Raw genomic sequence first — 20,811 nt, 5'->3', positions numbered from 1 at the left:
CTCTGTTACGTTGACGTTGGCGAGCAGAAGATTTTACAGAACCTCCCTATTTGGGAGACATGACAACGTGCTCTCTGCACTACGTTGTTGTGCATACAAGGTAGTAGTACTGGTATGTCTCTGGTATTCCCAACACCACGTAAGATTTTGCGTCTGGAAGAACTGCAGTGGTTCTTCCCACTTTTTAGTATGCATATCTTAACAACCCTACGTAAAGACTTTTGATACTGTAGAGTTGGGACTACGGGAAGAAAGAAATCTCAAAATAAATCTGCAGTTGCGGAGAACTGCTGGGTTTCTACCTACCTATACGGTGGTTCTACTCATGACCTGCGGAAGAAGTCGCACCCCACTTTTTGCTACTGTATCCATTGCCTGCGCATAGCACGTAATCCTGTCTTGTCTGTTGACGAGTAGAAAATCCCATTTGGTTACTGTATCGATCTACCTAGTAAGGTTGTGCGAGTTGTGCGAAGACGCATTCATTTGAATGCCAACATGCTGCCATACTACATAGGGCGACCAAGATCAAACAACAGGATGATTCAATTCACATCTGTCGCTATCATACCGACATGGCAATGGGAATTACTTTTCACAGTACACTCATTTAAATGCTCCTCGTAAAGATTTCGCCGTTTTTGGATTGGGATTACCGGGATTTATTCTACTGCCGCAGGGCTCTAGTCCTGGCTCTGGTCCTGCCTCCATACTTACCGATAAACCCCCACTTTTTTTACTACTGCACTGTACATACTCCAGCCAAGATGGAGGAGGACGACGTAAGGAGCGTGATCCGCTATGATCGCAAGGTGCAGACGATCAGGCTCCAGCGATACGGTAGTACGGTAGTACGGTAGGTACTTAGGCATCGGGTTTCCCCTACTATAATCACCCAGATCACCCAGCCGCACCCTCCGCTTGTCGGGGCTCCCCGCATCCACTGCGCTTTCAACCTTCCCCCAGTGCCATACTCCCCCCCGCGAAGCCCTTACTGCTGTAGCCTGGCGAACCGAATCCACAAAGTTCAAACGAATACCAGGTATCCCATCGCTCTATCCGTCGCCCTATTGTACAGCCCAATGCATCCGGGCACGAGTTTGGACTTTGATGTCCACGTGTGTGAACCTGCGCTCCGTGTGCATACAATAGACTACAGAAGCCCGGCGACAACCGGAACGTGATGAAGGTAGGCAAGTTGGTAATTCCGCAGTATTGATCTCAGTCGCTCACGATCACTCGGGCTCGACTCTTCTCCACGACTTTCGAGACGGCATCGAGACGGCATCGAGACGATCGACGCATCGAGACGGCATCGAGACGGCATCGAGACGGCATCGAGACGGCATCGAGACGGCATCGAGACGGCATCGAGACGGCATCGAGACGGCATCGAATCCCGGGCTATATATAATCGGATGCTTAGGGTTTGATCGAGTACGAGAACATGCCCGGGCGAGGTGGTTCTGCTCGGTATCCTCGGGCGTCCTCGGGCTACCGACCAGGTAGCACGTGTACGGTGTGAACACACTGCATGTTATCGTAGGCAGTGTGTGACGGGTGATGGACGATGGATGAATACTCTACAGCTGACGTCAACGGGAGCTTCGCAGGAGACACGATGCCCAGTAGCATCCTTCACCCATCCTAGCCAGAACCGGGATCAATTAGCGGGCCTGCCGAGTGATCCACCATGACCGCGCGGCGACCGTTCACCGCGATCGGTGGCAACTAGAGTAAAGTATCCCCGCAGTCCGCACCGCACCGCACACCCCCCCACCACCCCGCCGCAAATCAGTACCCCCCTCCCGCACACCCCCCTCCCTCCCTCTCTCTCGCACCCCACCCCGTCTGTCTGTCCCTACCTCTCTCTCGCTAAGAGCCGTCGGTCCCAAACGTTAGAGTGTGTAGGTGTGTAGGTAACATCAAACTCGACGCACTGCCAACGCATCACGCATAAAGACCACCACCACCATGACCTACACCACAAAATTCACACCACCACCACTACGAACACCCACCAACACCACCACCCACGAACAAAACGCCGGCGCCCAATCACCACGCCGTCCGCTGCCCAGTGCCCAGGCTGTCGGAAAATAATCTAAAATTTAAATCAATCTACACATGTACAAGTTAGAGTAGCGTGGCATACCCGTTCCTGCAGCCCTACGATACATACATACCCAATGTGCTATGTGAAGGAAGGAGGCTCTGTGCACGTCATACTGGGAGACGCGGACGCGGACACAGGCGCGGGTGCGGGTTACGAACGAAACAACAGCACGGCAAGAGTTGAAGTTGAAGTTTGAGTTGGCAACGCGAAAAAAAAAGCTTTGAAGGTATCATAATCATAATCATACGTCGACGTCGGAAAGTAAAAGCCAGCACAAACAATACAAGAAAGGTCCCCATAAATCTCCCCTCGCTCCCCCCGCCTTCGCCGCCGCTACCGCCGCCACTACCACCACCGAAACCCCACGGATTTTGTTTCTCATCGAGAGCTTGTGTGTGTGTGTGTGTCTGTGTGTGAAAAAAGAACAAAAGTTGAAAAAGTTTGAAAAGAAGGGAAGTGAACAGAAGAAGAAGAAGAAGAAGAAGAAGAGGAAGAAGAAGAAAAAGAACGGAACGGAAAATAAAAGCTTATTAACATGGTCTTATGCACGCAAGATTTCGTCAGAGTCGTTAACTTGGTCGCCCACTGTTTGGTATACCTCCACCTCCGTTCCTCACCCCGGCTCCCTCTCAGTCCGTCCAAGTCTACGGCGTTACGTTCATCTCTTTGCGCGCGCGATCAACCACTGTAACACAGCATCCAGATTCGTCTCCTCCTTGGCGGATATGCTATAGCAGCTGACCTCGCGATTAGTGATGTCCTGCAGGTTCATCGTCTCGATGAGTTCGTCGACGCCGAGCTTGTTGGGCAGATCGCTCTTGTTGCCGAGGACTAGCAGCGGGATGCCTTCGAGTATTGGCTTCTGCAGGAGACTGTGCAGCTCTTCGCGAGCGATCGGGTGCGAGGGTTTGTCGGCCGAGTCCACAATAAAGCTGCGGCAGTAGTCAGTATCGGTATGCCGGATGTCGGCGAAGGGGCGGAAGGAGCTTACACGATGGCGTTAACGCCGCGACAGTAGCGCTCCCACATGGAACGGAACCGCGGTTGTCCTCCTAGATCCCAGCTGCGCACGCACAATACCGCGATTAGTCTTTCCTTTCCTCCCGGTCCCAACTATGGACGGAGCAAAGACGGACGCATGGTGACGTACCACTTGAGCGTGACGTGCCCCTTCTGTACTCGTTTCATGTTGAACCCCACGGTGGGTATAGAGCTACGCTTCGAGTCAGTTCTGCGTTCATCTATTTCTGGCGGACTGCGGCATACTCGATCGTAAATTCACCGCCCTACGTAGATAGTCAGTTTAGCTTGGGCCGTTTCCTTGCACTTCGCCGGGTAGTAGCGAGCGAGCGACTTACCGCTAGCACCCGTAATAACGAGGTCTTGCCGGCGTTCTGGAGGCCGATCATGGTGATGTCCATCTCTGTCGCCCTGTCGCACACATCAGCCACGACGAACAGAACTGCGCTCGTAGCGTGCAAAGTTGCATACCAGAACAGGCTAAGAAGCCAATCGTATATACGGCGGAAGAAACCCGACATGATGGTGTTTCGGGTTGGGGGGCGGGGGTGGTGTGGTTGTGGGTGTGGAGGTTGTGATAGGTAGATGCTCGGGCTCGCGATGGGGTGTTGTCGCGGGTTGTGGGAGGAAACCTGGTGGTGGTGATGGTGGTGATAGGCGTTGTTGGTGTTTCGGAGACGTTGAGTCGGGTTAAGTTGGTTGGGAGTAGGGGTGGGAGGGGGCGAAGGCGAGTAGGGTTGAGTAAAGGTGACGGCAGCGGTTACACTAGTCTAGAAGTCCAACGAACGCGGTTGTCGAGTTCGCTGTCTCCGTCGACGCGGAGGGTGGACGGGGGAGAAGGCGCGGTCAGGCGGGCTCGTGGCGGCGGCGGCGGCGATAGTCGTGTTGTTGTTGTTATTGTTGCTCAGCGGGCTGGGTGGTCGAGGTAGTTGGAATGTAGGTTGGGGTCGTAGAGTAGGCGAGGCAAGATGGTTGGTTGGTTGGGTGGAGATGAGCGAAGAGATGGGAGCCAAGCATGCTGCATATGCCAGTTGCAGCAACAGCAGCAGCAGCGAGCGACGGAAGGAGATAGCGAACTCGCCCGTCCCATTCATTCACTCATTCATCCTCCCTCCACTCCACTCCACTCTGTTCTCCCCCACTCTTCCTGAAGATAAAAAAAAGAAGCAACTCCCGAGAAGTATCTCATGTGTGTAACCAACCACAGATAATATCCTGCAAGCGAGCAGAGCGAAGGCATCTGCTTCTGCCTCTGCATCTGCAGCTCGGTTCGCGGCGTGGTCTCTCTTCTTTCCTTTTCCTTTCCTTCACGGCAGCGGAGCGATGTGCGAATGACATCCGCAGCAGCGAGCGAATGACATTCGCAGAGAGCGCAGGACAAGTTAGGTACCTATTCCAGAATCCAGAGTGGGATCGATCGGAATCTCCCACGTCCGCAGGTAGGTTGGTAACTAACTGGAGTTGAGGGTGATAATCCTCATGTGAGGCCTGGATCCGCCCGAACGAACGCCACGTGATTGGCACAACCCCCAACTGCAGATACCTAGGTCCTACTCTACTCATGGAAGGCATCGACTACTCGCATACATATCCGGACACAACTGGGCGAGTGTGGGTGGACATCAAAACGAGGACAGAAACACGCTATCCGGATCCTTTATGCCTGCCATGGCCCACGAGCACACTACGGTAGTTGGTGCACAGTGCTACGGTACTCCACACTGGTCACTGGCTACTTCCAACCCCACTTCAAGCTTCACACTCAAGTTTCACGCTCGGAGGTCCTCTTGCCGCAGCCTTATATCGATGGCGGACTCGTCGCCGCCGCTGTGCTGTGCAGCCGACAGCCCGCTCACTCTTGCTGATGATGCCCTCGTACGAATGTTCGGATCTATTGCTTCTGCGACTCCTCTACGCCACGGCGCTTGGAATACCTATGCTACATACGCTGCGCGAAAGTGTGGAATCGCACCGCAGAACTGGAGAAGCGAATGATGGAGGATGGGATGGTGCATACAGTCGAGATAGACAGGCCTCATATCTGGCGTCTGTGCGATGTGCATAGCGCGACATTCCATGCATCCTCGCACCGACAAGCACCACACTCATCCCTCCACCACCACCACCACCACCACCACAGAAACAGAAACAGAAACAGCTTCTCCATCTCAGCCTCGGCAGCATGCTTTCCCTTCCTTTCTGGACCCCCTCCGTTCGCGCTCTGGCTCATGATCGGAATTCCAGAGTACTACTATCATAGTACATACGATGGAGTCGGCCCACCGTATGTATGTACTACATACCCACCACATCCTTGGCAATCAACTGCAATTCTCTCTCGATAGTTAATGTCAGCCCTCACAGGCTCACCCGAGTGCTCCTCCTTCCGCAAGTTTCAATACTCGTCACGCTCTCAACCATATCCCTATCCATGGTCCTTCCGGAGCAAATGTTCTTCCGGGCTTAACCAGAGTACCACTGCTTCCGGCAACCGATCAGGGGATCAAGGGATCAAAGGAAGAAGCGATTCGAGTCTCGGGAACTTTCTTCCGCCGCCGTCTTCTGGTATTAACCCAAGCCATGTGTACATATCTCGCTGCCCTCGGCTTAATACGAGTAATGCGAGCAACACAGGCGTTAGAACTTACATGGTAGGGAGCAAGTAACGGCTCCGACAATGGCGACGGTGACGGTGACGACCGCAACGCTCTCATGGGTACTGGGAATACACACCGGCGCCGGAAAGGCCGAAAACGATTACGGTACATCTGTGTCCTCCAACCAACAGATCGGGAACCACGGCTCAGCGTTGTGGAAGGTGTGGGATCCTCCTTCCCGGATTTACGAATCACTGAATCACAGAATCGCCGGGAAGCTGGTGAGGTAATCGGGGCGGTCGAAGGTGGAGCGATTGTACTTTGTAGTGGACCGGTCGAGTGCCCTGGACGAGGAGTTTTACCTACCGTGGTGACGGCGTTGTGACGAGTACTACGGTAATGTGCAAGTGGTGAATGTTGGGATCATCCACCTCTGGGGATACGATATCACAATAAAGTGAGTATACAGAGAGAGATTCGGAGTAAGGGAGTGATCGCTAAACGCGGTTTTGGCTTGTGTCGGGATACCAATGGTTCTGGGAGTGACATTTCGTGATTTGTGCTTGATGCAAACTTGTGCCATATATACCTCATAGAGGATACCCGTTCCCCCAGACCGAAGAGAAGTGAAATGTAAGGAAATTCATCAGTCATTGATATACACATCTACCATACCTTGTAATTATATACAAGCCTCTGCAGCCCCTCTACTCTACAAGCAGCACTACAAAACAAACACAATTCCTCTAAACAACGCCCTCCTTCTCCACCGCCGCCACGCGTGAAAAGAAGAACGGCTTATCATTCCTGCCTTCAAACTTGCCCAGGTCATCCGTGAGCTTATTCCAGCTCCAGAACCCCTCCCAGTTAAGTTTCGCGCCTCCCCTGACGGTATTCATGCGGCCGCGGGCCTCCCTGATGCGCAGCTGCATGCGGAAGAGGTATCTCGGGAGATTCTGCGCCTCAGTTTCGATATCGACCTGTCCGGCTGAATCGACCCTCCACCTGCCGCGGGCGACATGCGGCGCCCAGTCGTGCAGCGACGTGGGCAAAGCGAGCTTGCTGAACGTGTAGACGACGTCGGCGGGCTCGTGTGTGCTCAGCAGCGAGAGCAGCGTGCCGTCCGGGTAGAAGCGCAGGTAGCGGTAGTACGTGACGATGTGCACGGGCGTGCCCCACGACAGGCTGGTCCCACTGTGCCCGCCACTCCGGTGGTAGTTGCACGTGCTGATGTATACGCCGTTGTAGCGCAGCCGAGGGCGCAGGTGGAACATTTCCCGCCAGGAGGAGTGGTACAGTGGGAGTTGCTCTTCGTCCACCGGGGCGGTCCGCTGAGCCTCCTCCTCTTCGTTGTTGTCGTCTTGCTCGTTGGATACCGCGAAGTCGTTACCGCCTAGGAGCTCGTCGATCAGAGGGTGTCCGCCCACGCTCACTTTCCAGTCCCAGACTTGCCGCGGGAACGTGGCCTTGCACACGTCGCGCCATATGCGGTCCTCGGTGACAACGACGTAGCAGAGGCTCTTGCAGACCTGTGCTAGCCGCGCGAACGAGGCGATATCGGCCAGCGCGGTGAAGCGGAGGATGTGCAGCAGGAGCTCGGACGGGACTTCGGCAAAGAGACAGAATTTCTTTTTCTCGGCCTCCTCGTCCTCCTCCTCCGCCTGGGTAGTGGTGGTGGCGGCACCGTCGTCGGCAGCGAGAGCCGTTTCGGCGATCGGCGCGATTGCCAACCCGGCGAACGAAGCCACTAGTTCCGAGGTCCCCGGCGGAATCGGGAGGTGGACGACGGCCTCCGGAACGTGCGGGGTGCGGGCGGCAACCGCCTTCCCCTTGCCATGGGCCGGCACGTTCGCTGCTGCTGCTGCTGCTGCTGCTGCTGCCGGGACACGTGGGAAGTGTTTATCCTTGTAGGCCTTATCGACAGCGTCGTCCATGCGGAATGCCTGGCGGTAGAGCCGCAGACTCTCGCCTAGATTTCCCTCTCCCTCTTTCTCGACCGCTTTCTCGTAGTGCTCGAGCGCGCTCTTGGGTACGCCCGTGGTGGCGGAGAACGAGGGCTGCCGCGCGGCGCGAGGCGGAGACGTCGGTATGTGTTTACTCGATACTGGGAGCTCGTCCACAATGTCGTCGTCATCGACGTTGGTGTCCTTTGCGGTGGGCCGGGCGTGCGAGAATGATGGCAGTCGTGGCTTGTGGGATCGCGCTGCGGCGGCGGACGCGGACGCGGAAGACGACGCCGCCTGTGGGTGCGTGCGTGCTGTTACTTCTTCCTTCCATTGCTCGCGGAAGCGGGAAAGCTCGAACTCGTCGGCCATTGTGGATTATATTGTGGTGAGTGGCGGTAGCTGGAAGGGATGTGGGAGTCGTGGTCTGGCTGGATGGAAGGCGGTCCTTGTGGAGAGTGGCGGGCTCGGGAATGGCCTTTGAATGTATTTTGTGTAGAATTGGCACTTATAAGTTACAAGGCCCGTTGAAGCTGAAGCTGAAGCTGAAGCTGAAGCTGTGGAAGGTACATGGAAGGTGTGTTGGACCACCGTGAGTCTTGATGAGTGCTGTGTGTCTGTCTCAGCTTTATCGCCGTACCGCCGAGCCACTATGTCACTGACCAGTGTCCAGGCCAACGCCCATGCGCGTTATCAACTCTAACCGTGTCCCCACCCCCGCTTACCTAAACCCGAGGCTAATAAGAATGCCCCTCCCGGCACGGATAGCGATAGTTAGGCCTTTAGAGACACTCATTTTTTTCTTATCAGATCCTGAACGTCATCTGAACTTCGTCGGCCTACCTCATCTCGTGTATCAGCGCCACCGAGCCAAAAAGTCCTGTTTCCCTCCACCTTCTCGTTGTATTCCCTCAACTACAGGATCTCATATCCTCCCCTCAACGCGCCCTCCTTCAGCCCTTAATACCCCCCAATCCCACACGCCCAATGGACGACGGAACAGCCGGCTCCGCTTCCACTGCGGCCAACTACCACAACCATCGCAAAGATAACCACAGTCAGTCAGCCATGGTCCGGAACAGCACTTTAGAGCTCGAGGACATCCCCGGCGCGCGGATACGTGGCGATGGACACATCTCTGCCACGCAGCGCATGCTGGCTGCATGTTCGGGAAGCTTACTTACAAGCTTACTTGGTGTGTAGATCTTGCCTCCCCCGTCCGACTGTCCGTGCGGGCATGGTGATATGTAACTAACCTAGGAAACAGTAACGCCTCTAGATGTGGTGCGAGTTCGGCTTCAAGCTCAGCACCCGGCTCCTGCCCAATCGTCGTCGTCGTTAGCTCCACACATTTCCTCTGATACCCTCGGTCGTGCTAGGAGCCTACCGCTTTCTCCCATTCGGTTCCAGTCGACGGCGGCACTCTCGACTCCAGAGTTGGGCGTTACGGCGTGCTGTAGGGAAGTGTTCTGGGTGGGCAACACTGCCGAGGCATGCCTTGCATCACCGACGATCCCGACGGCGCTTACCGACAGCTGCATCGTCGAGCAAACGTCGAGCCGACGGTTCTCGGGCACCTGGGAGGGACTCGTCAAGATTGCACGTTATGAGGGGTTGTCGTCGCTGTGGCGCGGCCTATCGCCGACGCTCCTCATGTCCGTCCCTTCCAACGTCATCTACTTCACCGGCTACGACTGGCTACGCACCTCGGATGTATCGCCGTTCTCATCGCTCGGTGGTGTCACAGCGCCCCTGTTGGCTGGCTCCGCCGCGCGCGCTATCGCCGCCTCGGTGATTTCGCCGCTGGAACTGTTCAAGACTCGTCTCCAAGCCACAAGCAACTTCGGATTCCAAGACACACTCCACGGGATCCGCACGATGGTGCACACCGAGGGCGCGCTGACGCTCTGGCGCGGCCTCGGCCTGACGCTCTGGCGCGACGTCCCCTTCTCAGGTATATACTGGCTCGGCTACGAGCGGATCAAGGAGCGTCTGCGCACGCGTCGCGAAGCGCAGTGGTCACTCCTGCACGACCACCCGACCGGCATACTGCTCCCGTCGGCGCAGTCGAAGCGGAAGGAGGACCTCCATGCCGAGAGCACGTTCCTGGACGCATTTATTGCCGGAGCTTCGAGCGGCGCTGTGGCGGCATTCCTCACTACCCCATATGATGTCGGAAAAACGAGACGCCAGATCGCCCATGCCCGCGGCCAGGAGATCGGTGCGAAGGCTATGAGCATGCCGAAGGTCCTGTTCGAGATCTGGAGGGAGGGCGGGCTCCAGGGCTTGTGGAAAGGATGCACCCCGAGGATGTTGAAGGTTGCGCCTGCTTGTGCAATCATGGTTTGCCACCCTGCGGCTATTCGTTCCCGGAAATTGAAGTGGTCGGTTACTAACAGAATACAGATCTCGAGCTACGAGGTGTGCAAGAAGGCGGCGATGCGCGTGAACCACAAGAACAACCGCGAGCTGTAGGCTGTAGGCTCTACACGTCAGATCTGATCAGTTACTAGGTTTCTTAGGTAGCTGATAGGTAGCTGATAGCTGAGAGAGAGAGAGAGAGTTGTATGATACTAGTATACCGCGGCGCACCTAATCTTTCGCACTTATGGGTCTGGTTGAGGGGCGCCCCGGTTGCTTTACATTTTCTTTCCTTTTCTTTTCCTTTTCTTTTTTTCTGTTTTTTTTCTGTTTTTTTTCCTGTTTTTTTTTTCGTGGAGTTCTTTGATTTCGATGCATGCTTGCATTCTACTGCGTTCGCGATTGATTTAGAGGGATGCAGTGAAAAGGGCGGGGCGCGGCGGGACGGAAAGTGGTTGTGTATAGTATGAAACGCTGGCGGCGGAGGACTCAGGGGCTGGAGGAGCTGGAATTTGGGGGGTTGTATGATATTTTTAGCGGGTTATGGATGGATGTATGTACGTAGGTATTATGGCAATGGCAATGGCGGTGTATTATACATCACGATGTTGGTATAGTTGGTATAGGTAGTAGGTATGGTAGGTGGTGAAATTGAAAGAAGAATTTGACTTGACTTGATGAGATGAATGGGAATGACGAGTAGAAGAGACGGCTTTTAAAGGGAAACAACGAGCTCGTGTACTGCATGTTAGTAGACGAAGGGATGAAGTGAAGCCTCAGACAGAAAATGCTACGATATCTGGGCAGTGCCGGACTGGGCTAGAGGAGAGTAAGGAGACTATTTCTGGTGACCTCTAGGGATCATGCCAAGGACAATGCTGAGAAGCTACAAAGGCTCTTTACAGCGACGACGAAAAGAAAGGGAGTATTGCAAAGAACCAGTGGTCGGAATAGGCAAGTAGACGTAAATAATCGATAGTAGCCTGTGGGTGGTTGTCGATATTCGAGTGCTGGCTTGTGTAGATCCCGCGGATATACGAGTGATACCACATGTGGCCGCCCCTCTCCTCAGGCACATGCTTGGAATCTAGATACTGCCCAACTCCGACAAGCCAAAATAAGCACCCGTCGTCAACACTCCCTACCCCACGCTTCGCTTACATTCGAACTCCCATTCATTCCCACCAGTCATGCAACCCAACCTACCTACATACCTACACACCTACACCCTCTTCTTCCCCGCCGCCCTCTCCCTCAACCGTCCCTCCCTCCACCTCCAGCACTCCGCCACAACCACGCCCGGACTAATCATTACGGCCGCTGCCACCACCGCACCCATCACCGCCAACTTCCGCCCCCACCCCTTCCCCCCCTCCATCTGACCCCACACCCCCCCCACCCCCCACGCCACCGTGGCCAGAAGACTAATCCACCAATCCCCGCCCAACATAATCGCGGACGCCTGTGCCACAGTCTCCACTTCCCACCGCGGCCAAAAAACCGCCTTGACCCTTTCCCACGGGTTCGGATCCGCGAGTACGTACCGCAGCAGGTACAAATGCGCGCCCGCGGAGACGAGGGAGACGAGCGTGTACACCCTGTCAACATACGCGCGCTCGCGGCGGGGGTCCTCGGTGCCCGCGCGGGAGTAGAAGTGGGCCAGGTGGGTTAGGTGGGTTAGGTTGGTTAGGGCACTGTGCGAAAGTGTAAACCAGAGGGGGAAGGCTTGCCAGACCGCGATGGCGGCTTGGAGATGGGGAGGGGAAAGGGGGAGGAACATCAGTAGTGTGGGGAGGACGTAGGATAGGAACAGGGCTGGGGCGAGCGCGCGGGCGCGGGAGGGGGGGAGGGAGGGGGAGGAAGGGGAGGAAGGGGAGGAAGGGGAGCTGGGGGATGTGCGGGATGAGTGCAGGAAGTAAAATAGTGGTGCGGCGGTGCAGCAGCCCGTTAGTTGCATTGCCAGGGTCCAGGGCAGGAGGCTGGCCTGGTGTTAGTACCAGTACTTCGTGGAGAGGAGGGGAGGGGCGGGGGACTTACAGCCTTCCGCTGCCGCGACTAGTCTCGACCGCCCATATGCCAAATACCGGCGCAATGACGAGGAGGAAGTAGATAGCGAAGACGCGGGAGTCGGGGTTGCTGCCGTCGACGAACTCGTAGAAAAACGAGACGAGGTATTGCAGCACTGCGTCTACCACCGGGATGTGCAGGTATGTGTAGCGCACTGGCGCGCCTTCGGGGAAGAAGCCCGCTTTGTGCAGAGCATCGAGACGCACGCCTTGCTCGGCGCATAGGCTCGAGAAGAGGAACATGTAGCCGCCCAGCAAGGCGAGGGGAAGGTACAAGTAGCGCATTGATGGTGGGTGGTGTTGTAGTGCACGGAGATGGTGGGGCAGAGTGAGGGCGCTTTGTTGACGTGCTGGCTGGACTTGGGGGCCGTATTTATAATAGAAACCCCGGGAATTCATGTCCCTCCGTCACCGGTGGTCCCATGCCAATTAGGTGCAGATCCTCAATTCACGCACTTCAACCAACGGTTGGGCTCGTACTCGTACAAGTAACGGTACTGTGAAAAAGTCACGCAGAGGCTATCCAATTGCAAAGAAGAACTATATACACCCTTTCGTACGCACAAAAGCCCATAAACGACATTACCAGTCATCATCAGACCCTACCCCATTTTTATACCCCCATAACAACTCAAGGTGATATATTAAATTTCATGGCAATACCCATGGCCGTCAACTCGACGTCCAAGTACTTGAGTACGTAGGGCACTGCAACGGTGGTGGTATCGACACCGCCAACGAACCGCCCACCCAGACCGTCCTCCCAAACCACACCATCGTCCTCAAATCCAGTCGCCGGCTTCGCACACCGTCTGCAGCGTATCCGGCTCTCGAAACCGAGCTTGCGGATCGTGCTCATGGTACTCAGGAAGCTGCCGCACTGCCGACAGATGCTCGTCTGTGTGTAGTCGGAGCAATTGAAGAGACGATCCTGCAGCAGGAATGCGGATCCGTGGGCGAGCAGCGAGTCACGCTCCATCTCTCCGACACGGATACCTCCTCCCTTCTTCCTTCCCTTGATGGGCTGATGTGTCAACTCGGAGATCTTTCCGGTCGTTCGCACCTGGTACTTGTCGTTGACCATGTGACGCAGACGCTGGTAGTAGACGACTCCGACGTAGATATCCGCAGCGAGCTCCTCACCCGTGATACCGGAGTACATGGGCTCGTTTCCGTGGAAGTTGTATCCGGCGGCCTTGAGCTGCTCGCCAAAGTAGTCGCCGGCGGTGTTCTCCTCGCTGAATTTGAACGGAGTACAGTCCTGGGCGATACCGTGGAGTGCACCGGACTTTCCAGCGAGTGACTCGATAAACATACCGATCGTCATTCGCGACGGGAATGCGTGGGGGTTGATGATAATGTCAGGCTGCATTCCCGTCTCTGTGAAGGGCATGTCTGTGGAGGGCCACTTCTGAGACAAGACACCCTTCTGTCCGTGACGCGACGAAAACTTATCACCGATGTTGGGGCTTCGTGGGATACGGTACTTGACGGAGAACTGCTGCATCGGCCTGTCGGCAGATTCGTTGGCTGTTCAAAATCATCAGTGACAGGTATTTTGGGACCAGATACGGAGAACTCACGCAACAATCGCACTTCCTCAACATACGCTTCCTCATCTCCCTTGTAGATGAAGGCCTTGTGCTCGACAGGTGCAGTAGGATCGCTGGGGATTTCGTGGTAGACTGCAATAGCATCACCCTTCTTCACCTTCTTTCCAACCACAGGCATACCGTCCTCGTCGACGGTCTGCAGCCACTCTCCCTTCATCCCCATCTTGCGGAACGCCTTGCGGCGCTCCTCCTCGGGCCAATCCGCCGGGCTATGAGTGACCTCATTCACCAGGTCTGCAACTGCAGCGGCGTTCTGGAACCCAAAGACGAAATCCGACTTCGTACCACCACGCGACTTGCTCGCTGACTCCCATCCAATCTTCTCCACCTTGTAGACGGTTCCGTGTCCGAAACCACGTTCGTGGGCCGACTTGTTCATTATCATGGCGTCGTCCATGTCGTAACCGGTGTATGAAATGACAGCGACGACGGCGTTGGTACCATTGGGAAAGTTATCCAGCCCGTATTCGTTGTACAAGGGCGAGCGTACCACGGGTGTCTGGCCGGTCTGGAGTCTGTACGACTTGTTGTCAGTGCGGTGACGGATGGCTGTTCCAGGAGTTCCCATAGTCTGCTTGCTCATCTGGCACTGGTACATGTTTCTGGGGGACTGGTTGAAGTCCGAAAACGGCGTCATGTTGGCAACGATGGAAAGGATATTGGTAGGGTCGAACTCCACGTGCGAGCTTTCTCCAGGGACAACCTCAGAGTCCCGGACCGCAATGGACATGTAGGGCTGTTCGAAAGGTCCGACAAAGTCCTCCTTTTCCAAGGGAAGGTATTTCACTGGTCGGATCATTCTCGCCTGCTGAGAGAAAAGGAAGAGACCAGGATATTGGCCGCCAACAGACTCGGGAATGTAGCCAATTTCCAAATCCACGGGAATATCGTGTGATCCCTCAACTTTCCAGTACCGCAGAGTCTCGGCAACCACACGGGCCTGCTTGGGAGAGCACCAACCGACGATACATCCGTCGAGCTGGATACAGTACGTGGCGGACGCGGGCTTGGGGACGGCTGCGGGTGAAACGACACCGAGAGAGGCGAGGGCTGGCCTGAGGGCTGACGTGTCGGAGATAGTGGTTGTAATTCGGCATTTGTGCGCGAAGTGGTTTAGCAGTCCACAAGGACTTCCATCAGGAGTGTGGACGGGGCAAAGAAAACCTATATATCTTCAGTCAACATCCTATTGATGGTAGCTTATCTAGGAAGGAGACCTACCCCAACTCTCCGGTAGTAGTTTTCGGACCGTTGTAGTCTTCAACTGAGCGAAGAAACTACCTCTGTGCACCATCCGGAAGTGCGACAAGAACCGGTAGAAGTTGATCTTTTCAGCGACGACAGTGAATCCAGACACCTGCTGCAAATCCAAACCACTGGGAGATGCCAAGTTTCCGGTAGACAAGAAGTATTCCAGAGCATTGCCGATATTCTCATTGGTTTTGGACAATATCCGCACGCGGTGGTCTTTGTTGTTGAAATCGACGAGCATACCCCTGGTGACTTGCCTCCGGAGCTCCGACATGATGTTGTCCAGATATTCTTCAACACGTTCCTTCATGATCATACCATACAAGAAGCCGCCGAGAAGGATTTCCTGGTGCTGGACCGCATCAGGGTTGTCGGGCTGGCAGCTCCCTTCAACCAAAGCGTAGAGTTTCCGGATCATGAATAGAAGCATCCGGAACTTGTCCTTGGGGTCCTCCAGGTTCACCAGAACTATCTTGCGCAAAAACTCCTTTCCAACCTCAACATCGGTCATGTCGGCCGACACCCGCATCACAATCCTGAACTTCTCTCCCAAGTACTGTAGAGTCTCCGTCCGTGTGTAGAGCTGGTACGCTTTGTAGGTTCTCAACAGCAATTCCACGCGATCCGTGAGGAATGTGTTCTCTCGGTCGGGGATCGTCAACAGTCCATCGAAGATCTCCCGGTCGTTCGTCTCGCACAGCGCCTTGAGGATCATGACCGCCGGCACCAAGTACTCGTTCTTCCTCCACGAAAATCGGAAGGTGACATTTCCATCGTTCAAGTAGTGGAGAACGTTGGTCTGCGACGTCTGATCGGGCCGTACAGCTCGGATCTGCACACCATACTGCGAGTAGGATTTTCCTCGTTTCGCGAACGACGGACGGATGATCGCCATAGGGTGATTCCGTCGCTGGACGATCAGCAACCGGATGATCTTCTCGATACCGTTGACGACGAAGTATCCACCGAGCTCCTCCGACTCCTCCTTGCGTTCAATCAGGTCGTACGGCGACATGTTCTCCAGATGGCACCGGTTGGACTAGTGCGCCCCGTTAGCTAACGCGCTCATTCGAGTCGCGACTCGGCGGCGAATGACATACTCGAAGCATGATCGGGAGGTTTCCACACTCGCGATCGATCCATCCCCAGGGTCCATTATTGACTTTGTATCCAACACGGACCGTGAGCCTCCCTCGATATGTGACATGTCTCTCTCTGGCCTATCCTCCGTCAGCGCCCCGCCCACACACTCGGCACCGGACAGACAGACAAACCTCGGAGGGGTAGATCTCTCTTTTCAATGTAGTCTTATCGCGAGAGCTAATCGCCGGCTTTCCAACGTAAACCTTGTCGATGCGCACTGTTCCCGCGCAGTCAGCGACCCGCGCGGCGATCCAACAGCGGGGTCGAACCTACACGAGATCTTGTTTCCTCTGTTGCCGTCCTTGCCGTCGAACACACACTTGACGCCGATATCCTTCCTCGCCAGGTCCAGAAAGCCACCCTCCTCGGTCACGGCATTGAACGAGTCGATGTGGGGCTGGACCGCAGCGATGAGCGCCGGGAAAGCCGATTTGTCTTTTGGCGGGTTTCGAAAGAGGGACTCCCGCTTCAGAGTGTCGAACGAGGTGTTCGGCTTGACAGTGGTAGCGGCCGGCATGTTGGCGATGCTGTGCTGTGCTGTGCCGTGGATCGATCAATTCAATTGAAGGTGGTCGCGAAGTGCTCCCTGCCGCCTTTGTAGGTACAGGAGTTTTTTTTTTCAAGCTCGGAAGTTGCCATTGCGCATGATCACGTGGCGGCTAACGTGATCCAGTTAACCTTAGCTGACTAGCGGCCAACTCCCTGTCTGGCATAGATACTCACTCGCGATATCACGTGCAAGGCGACAGGCGAAGAACGGTCTGGGTGGGTACATAGAGTAGTCGATCTCTCTGCAGGTCATCGCCAGTTGGTATTATATCCACTACAAGTTTCTTTTCTATTGGAGAAAGACGCTGAGTGTAAGCTGTCATACTCTAATCGGCCTCATCGTCTCCTTAAACTGGGTACATACCTAAATTTGCCTCTGAGGTCTCTTTCCGCCCAACCGGTGTATCCTTCCTCTCATAGCCGGTGTGATCTTTATCTCCTTGGATCCTTTCACCATGCAGAAAACACGAGACTGAGACCGGAGGCTGTGCGCGGGATATTCTGATTGCCCTGGGACCTGGCCGTTGTCAGTTAGCCGATTCCCGGGTGGCAGCTGCCACAAGGAGCTGCTGCGTGGAAGCTGCAAGACGGGGGCCGCCAATCGAGGGACCAGGACCCTTGGACACGGTCTCAAATCCCAACGTGTCGGCGCGCCATGTACGCGGTACTCTGGAAGTCTCTTCCTCTTCTCTCGTCCGAGAGACATCAAAGACATGGGTGATCTCATGGGCTTGACTTCAGAACGAATAAAACCACGTTCAAAACCGAATCTTTCCGAAACTTGCATTCTTTCCCTCCCGCCGGATACGTCATAGCAAGTTTTCGGGTGGCTCGTTCCATTCTGGAAGCAGAACGGCCATCGAACGATACGACTCACGACTCACGACACAGGAACTTAATCCCTGCTGAAACCGAGCACAAGCTCCCCCACTTCCGAAGACCGACTTCCGAAGCTTGCTCGACTCTTCTGTTTACCGGGATCCCTGCGCTCCGCTGCATGCACTGCATACCGAAGGATTTTCCGAGACCGTGTTGCGCTTGTTTTTGGTGGCGTTCAATTCGAAATGAATTGAAGATCTGAAGATGGACGATGGACGATTATTGCTTCCTTCAACAGCTGGGCTTGAAGAATTTCTTCTGAAGGAAGAAACTCGGTATGGTGATTTAGAGCCAAAGGAAGAATGGAGAGACTCACGCCACAAACAGAACGTGAAGTCAAATCTAGACACCTTCGCCCCCAAACTCGACGGCCCAAGACCACAACGGGACGCCTGGAATAACCGCTCTCGTCAACGGCTTCTCTCGGCGGAGGAGCTACATAAATGTTCTACATACAGCACTACTTTCGGCTGTAAAAGCTTCTTTGGCACACCCGTGGGCACGGCAAACTCGGCATTGCCAGCCATAGGTACACACAAGGCAGGAAGTCTGTAACGAGCGGCCCATCAGGTTTTCTTTCTGCTGGGCTCGAGGTCAGAACTGAATTGGAGACGTCTCACCGGGTTTTCTTTTGCTATATATATGGCTTCTCCCTGTGCTCCGAAGGGATGAGAAGGCTGGTAGTTCAGACATACATTTGCACTCGGACACTTCCGCTGGTCCGTTCTTTCTTTATTTCCTATTGATTTGCCTTCCATTGCGAGCTCGAGAGGAATGGCGTCGACTTCAGCCATGGTTTCGACCGCTCCTTCTACCGCACCCTCTCTTGGAGATGAGCCTGGTGGAATGTATGCACAATACAGTCCTCCCCAATCGCTTGGCCCGGGTTGGTGTTGACACCCATGCAGACAAGACATCCACCGAACTATCAGCCACCTCCCGAACGACCCATATCTAGCGTACCGCACATTAAGCAACACCGCCAACACCGGGGAATACACCACGGAAACCGCTACTGGCGAGATCATCAAGCGCACCATCTCTGCGCGTGGCGAAAAGGTCTCGTACAAACTCGTGACTTTCACCATCGACGACCCGGACAACCCCAAGAACTGGAGCAAAGCCTACAAATGGTGGATCACGATGGTTATTGCCGTGATGTGCTTCATCGTCGCCCTGTGTTCGTCGGTTATCACTCCCGGAATCAAGGGTGTCCAGGAGGAGTTTGGCGTTTCGAGAGAGGTCGCGTTGCTGAGCGTCACACTGTTCGTGGTTGGCTTTGGGATCGGCCCCATGGCGTTCGCGCCCATGAGTGAGATCCTCGGACGAAGGATCATCTATGTTACGACTTTGGGCGTGTCGGTGCTGTTTATCATCCCGTGCGCCTTGGCTAAGAATATCCAGACTTTGCTGGTTTGCAGAGCCCTCTGCGGAATCGCTATGTCAGCGCCCATGACATTGGTGTGTATATCTTCCGTTTGGCGCGAAAGGCAGTGTGTTGACTGGGTGATTAGGTCGGTGGAAGTCTGGCAGATCTGTGGAAAAACGAAGAACGTGGTGTTCCCATGGCAGTCTTCAGCGCCGCTCCGTTCATCGGTCCCGCGATTGGTATGTCCCCGTTCGTATGAACCATCATTTCACCTAGATCTAATACCCGCTGCAGGTCCTCTCATCGGCGGCTACCTGGACATGTCCAATGGCTGGCGCTGGCTCTACTGGATCCAGCTGATCCTCGCCGGCACAATCTACCTGGTCCTGACCTTCACCGTGTCCGAGACGTACGCGCCCAAGATCCTCACGGACCGCGCCAAAAAGCTGCGCAAAGAAACCGGCGACCAAATGCACGTCACCGAGGACGAGATTGACCGCCGCCCGTTCAAGGAAACACTTACGCTTTTCGTTGCTCGGCCGTTCCAGCTGCTGTTCGGAGAGCTCATCGTGCTTCTGCTGAGTCTGTACATGAGTGTGCTTTACGGCCTGCTGTACATGTTCTTTGTATGCGTTCCACCCTCGCTTTCACCACCATCCACACGTCCGCTAACACCCTACCCCGCAGGTTGCCTACCCCATCGTCTACGAAGAGGGCAAACACTGGCGTCCGGGAGTAACAGGGCTGATGTTCCTCCCGATCGCGGTGGGGGTCCTCGCCAGCGCCGCGTGCGCACCGCTCGTAAACAAGCACTACCTCAAGATCCACGCAAAGTTCAACGGCAATCCCCCGCCGGAAATGCGGTTGATCCCGATGATGTACTCCTGCTTCCTGATCCCCATCGGCCTGTTCATCTTTGCCTGGTGCAGCTATCCGAACGTCCACTGGGCAGGCAGCATGCTGGGCGGCTTCCCAGTCGGGTTCGGGTTCATCTTCTTGTACAACTCGTGCAATAACTACCTGGGTACGTACCCCTTCCCTTCCCCTCGCCCACCCCACTTATCTAACACCCCCCGCAGTGGACACGTACCAATCCCAAGCAGCCTCCGCGCTCGCGGCCAAAACATTTCTCCGGTCCATGTGGGGCGCAAGCACAGTCCTGTTCACGAGCCAGATGTACCACAAGATGGGATACCAGTGGGCAAGCACGTTCCTGGCTTTCCTGGCTCTCGCCTGCTGCGCTATCCCGTTTTGCTTTTACTTTTATGGCGCCAGGATTAGGAAACATTCGAGATTTGCCGCGCCGGAAAAGGAGGGGGGTGTGAAGGAGGTGGAGACTGGGGGTCACTAGGTGCAGAGGGAGAGAGGGAGAGAGGGAGAGAGGGAGAGAGGGAGAGAGGGAGAGAGGGAGAGAGGGAGAGAGGGAGAGGGAGAGGGAGAGGGAGAGGGAGAGGAGAGGAAGAGGGAGAGGGAGAGGGAGAGGGGAGAGAGGAGAGGGGAGAGAGGAGAGGGGGGATAGGAAGGGACTGTGGGGCGGTGGGGATAGATGGGGTCGGTCAGGCGCTAGGTTTTTGTCTTTTTGGATACCGTACTTTTCGTTTTCTTTTCCTACATGAACTTTCCAAGTTCCCATAGATCTATAATCACACCTCTAAATTATATCTTGTAAATTCCTAGATCGATTCTTGCTGTTCCTATTGATCCTTCACAGTATTTAGCGCGGCGGAGGTGAATGGCTGCGGAGGTGAATGGAGACAGAGGTGAATCGGAGGTGAATGGAGACGGAGGTGAATGGAGACGGAGGTGAATGGAGACGGAGGTCAATGGCTGCAGAGGTGAATGGCGCACGAGCTATCATTCGCCCAATGCACCATGACAGCATCAATGCAGCCTAGCGCGAACCC

At 55.1% G+C, this 20,811-nt stretch overlaps 7 protein-coding genes across 7 annotated transcripts; 3 read left to right on the top strand and 4 right to left on the bottom strand.

Annotated features, from left to right (window-relative positions):
* Window positions 1-2,774: 2,774 nt before the first annotated feature.
* BZA05DRAFT_341633 (P-loop containing nucleoside triphosphate hydrolase protein) lies at window positions 2,775-3,657 on the bottom strand (the record flags this gene model as incomplete). The annotated part of the gene is made up of 6 exons (XM_051481007.1): window positions 2,775-3,048; window positions 3,108-3,179; window positions 3,267-3,329; window positions 3,383-3,402; window positions 3,475-3,547; window positions 3,608-3,657. 6 exons carry the CDS (start codon window positions 3,655-3,657, stop codon window positions 2,775-2,777), a joined length of 552 nt encoding a protein of 183 aa, XP_051336929.1.
* A 1,261-nt stretch (window positions 3,658-4,918) lies between these two features.
* BZA05DRAFT_134762 (uncharacterized protein) lies at window positions 4,919-5,986 on the top strand. The gene is made up of 2 exons (XM_051478833.1): window positions 4,919-5,424; window positions 5,501-5,986. Exons 1-2 carry the CDS (start codon window positions 5,128-5,130, stop codon window positions 5,789-5,791), a joined length of 588 nt encoding a protein of 195 aa, XP_051336928.1. The 5' UTR covers window positions 4,919-5,127; the 3' UTR covers window positions 5,792-5,986.
* Window positions 5,987-6,298: 312 nt separating this feature from the next.
* On the bottom strand, window positions 6,299-8,323 carry BZA05DRAFT_134748 (uncharacterized protein). The gene has a single exon (XM_051478832.1). The coding sequence runs from the start codon at window positions 8,046-8,048 to the stop codon at window positions 6,480-6,482; it is 1,569 nt and encodes a 522-aa protein (XP_051336927.1). The 5' UTR covers window positions 8,049-8,323; the 3' UTR covers window positions 6,299-6,479.
* Window positions 8,324-8,383: 60 nt separating this feature from the next.
* On the top strand, window positions 8,384-10,378 carry BZA05DRAFT_134720 (mitochondrial carrier domain-containing protein). The gene is made up of 3 exons (XM_051478831.1): window positions 8,384-8,871; window positions 8,944-10,019; window positions 10,083-10,378. The coding sequence occupies exons 1-3, from the start codon at window positions 8,664-8,666 to the stop codon at window positions 10,149-10,151; spliced, it is 1,353 nt and encodes a 450-aa protein (XP_051336926.1). The 5' UTR covers window positions 8,384-8,663; the 3' UTR covers window positions 10,152-10,378.
* Window positions 10,379-10,902: 524 nt separating this feature from the next.
* Window positions 10,903-12,438, bottom strand: BZA05DRAFT_438170 (uncharacterized protein). The gene is made up of 2 exons (XM_051486480.1): window positions 12,075-12,438; window positions 10,903-12,016 (listed from the first exon to the last, which is right to left on the bottom strand). Exons 1-2 carry the CDS (start codon window positions 12,386-12,388, stop codon window positions 11,260-11,262), a joined length of 1,071 nt encoding a protein of 356 aa, XP_051336925.1. The 5' UTR covers window positions 12,389-12,438; the 3' UTR covers window positions 10,903-11,259.
* A 172-nt stretch (window positions 12,439-12,610) lies between these two features.
* On the bottom strand, window positions 12,611-16,702 carry BZA05DRAFT_357216 (uncharacterized protein). The gene is made up of 6 exons (XM_051481428.1): window positions 16,384-16,702; window positions 16,242-16,327; window positions 16,068-16,187; window positions 14,938-16,006; window positions 13,687-14,880; window positions 12,611-13,633 (listed from the first exon to the last, which is right to left on the bottom strand). Exons 1-6 carry the CDS (start codon window positions 16,625-16,627, stop codon window positions 12,735-12,737), a joined length of 3,612 nt encoding a protein of 1,203 aa, XP_051336924.1. The 5' UTR covers window positions 16,628-16,702; the 3' UTR covers window positions 12,611-12,734.
* A 1,628-nt stretch (window positions 16,703-18,330) lies between these two features.
* On the top strand, window positions 18,331-20,258 carry BZA05DRAFT_426761 (putative efflux pump antibiotic resistance protein; the record flags this gene model as incomplete). Its single annotated transcript, XM_051486028.1, has 6 exons — window positions 18,331-18,386; window positions 18,447-18,999; window positions 19,053-19,146; window positions 19,202-19,533; window positions 19,595-19,931; window positions 19,987-20,258. The coding sequence occupies 6 exons, from the start codon at window positions 18,331-18,333 to the stop codon at window positions 20,256-20,258; spliced, it is 1,644 nt and encodes a 547-aa protein (XP_051336923.1).
* Between the last annotated feature and the right edge of the window lie 553 nt (window positions 20,259-20,811).

This window comes from Tricharina praecox (assembly GCF_024521635.1).
Source record: "Tricharina praecox strain CBS 144465 chromosome Unknown BZA05scaffold_23, whole genome shotgun sequence".
Taxonomy (NCBI): Eukaryota; Fungi; Ascomycota; class Pezizomycetes; order Pezizales; family Pyronemataceae; genus Tricharina; species Tricharina praecox.
Note: the sequence above shows the minus strand (reverse complement) of the source record. Positions and strands in the feature narration are given on the sequence as shown.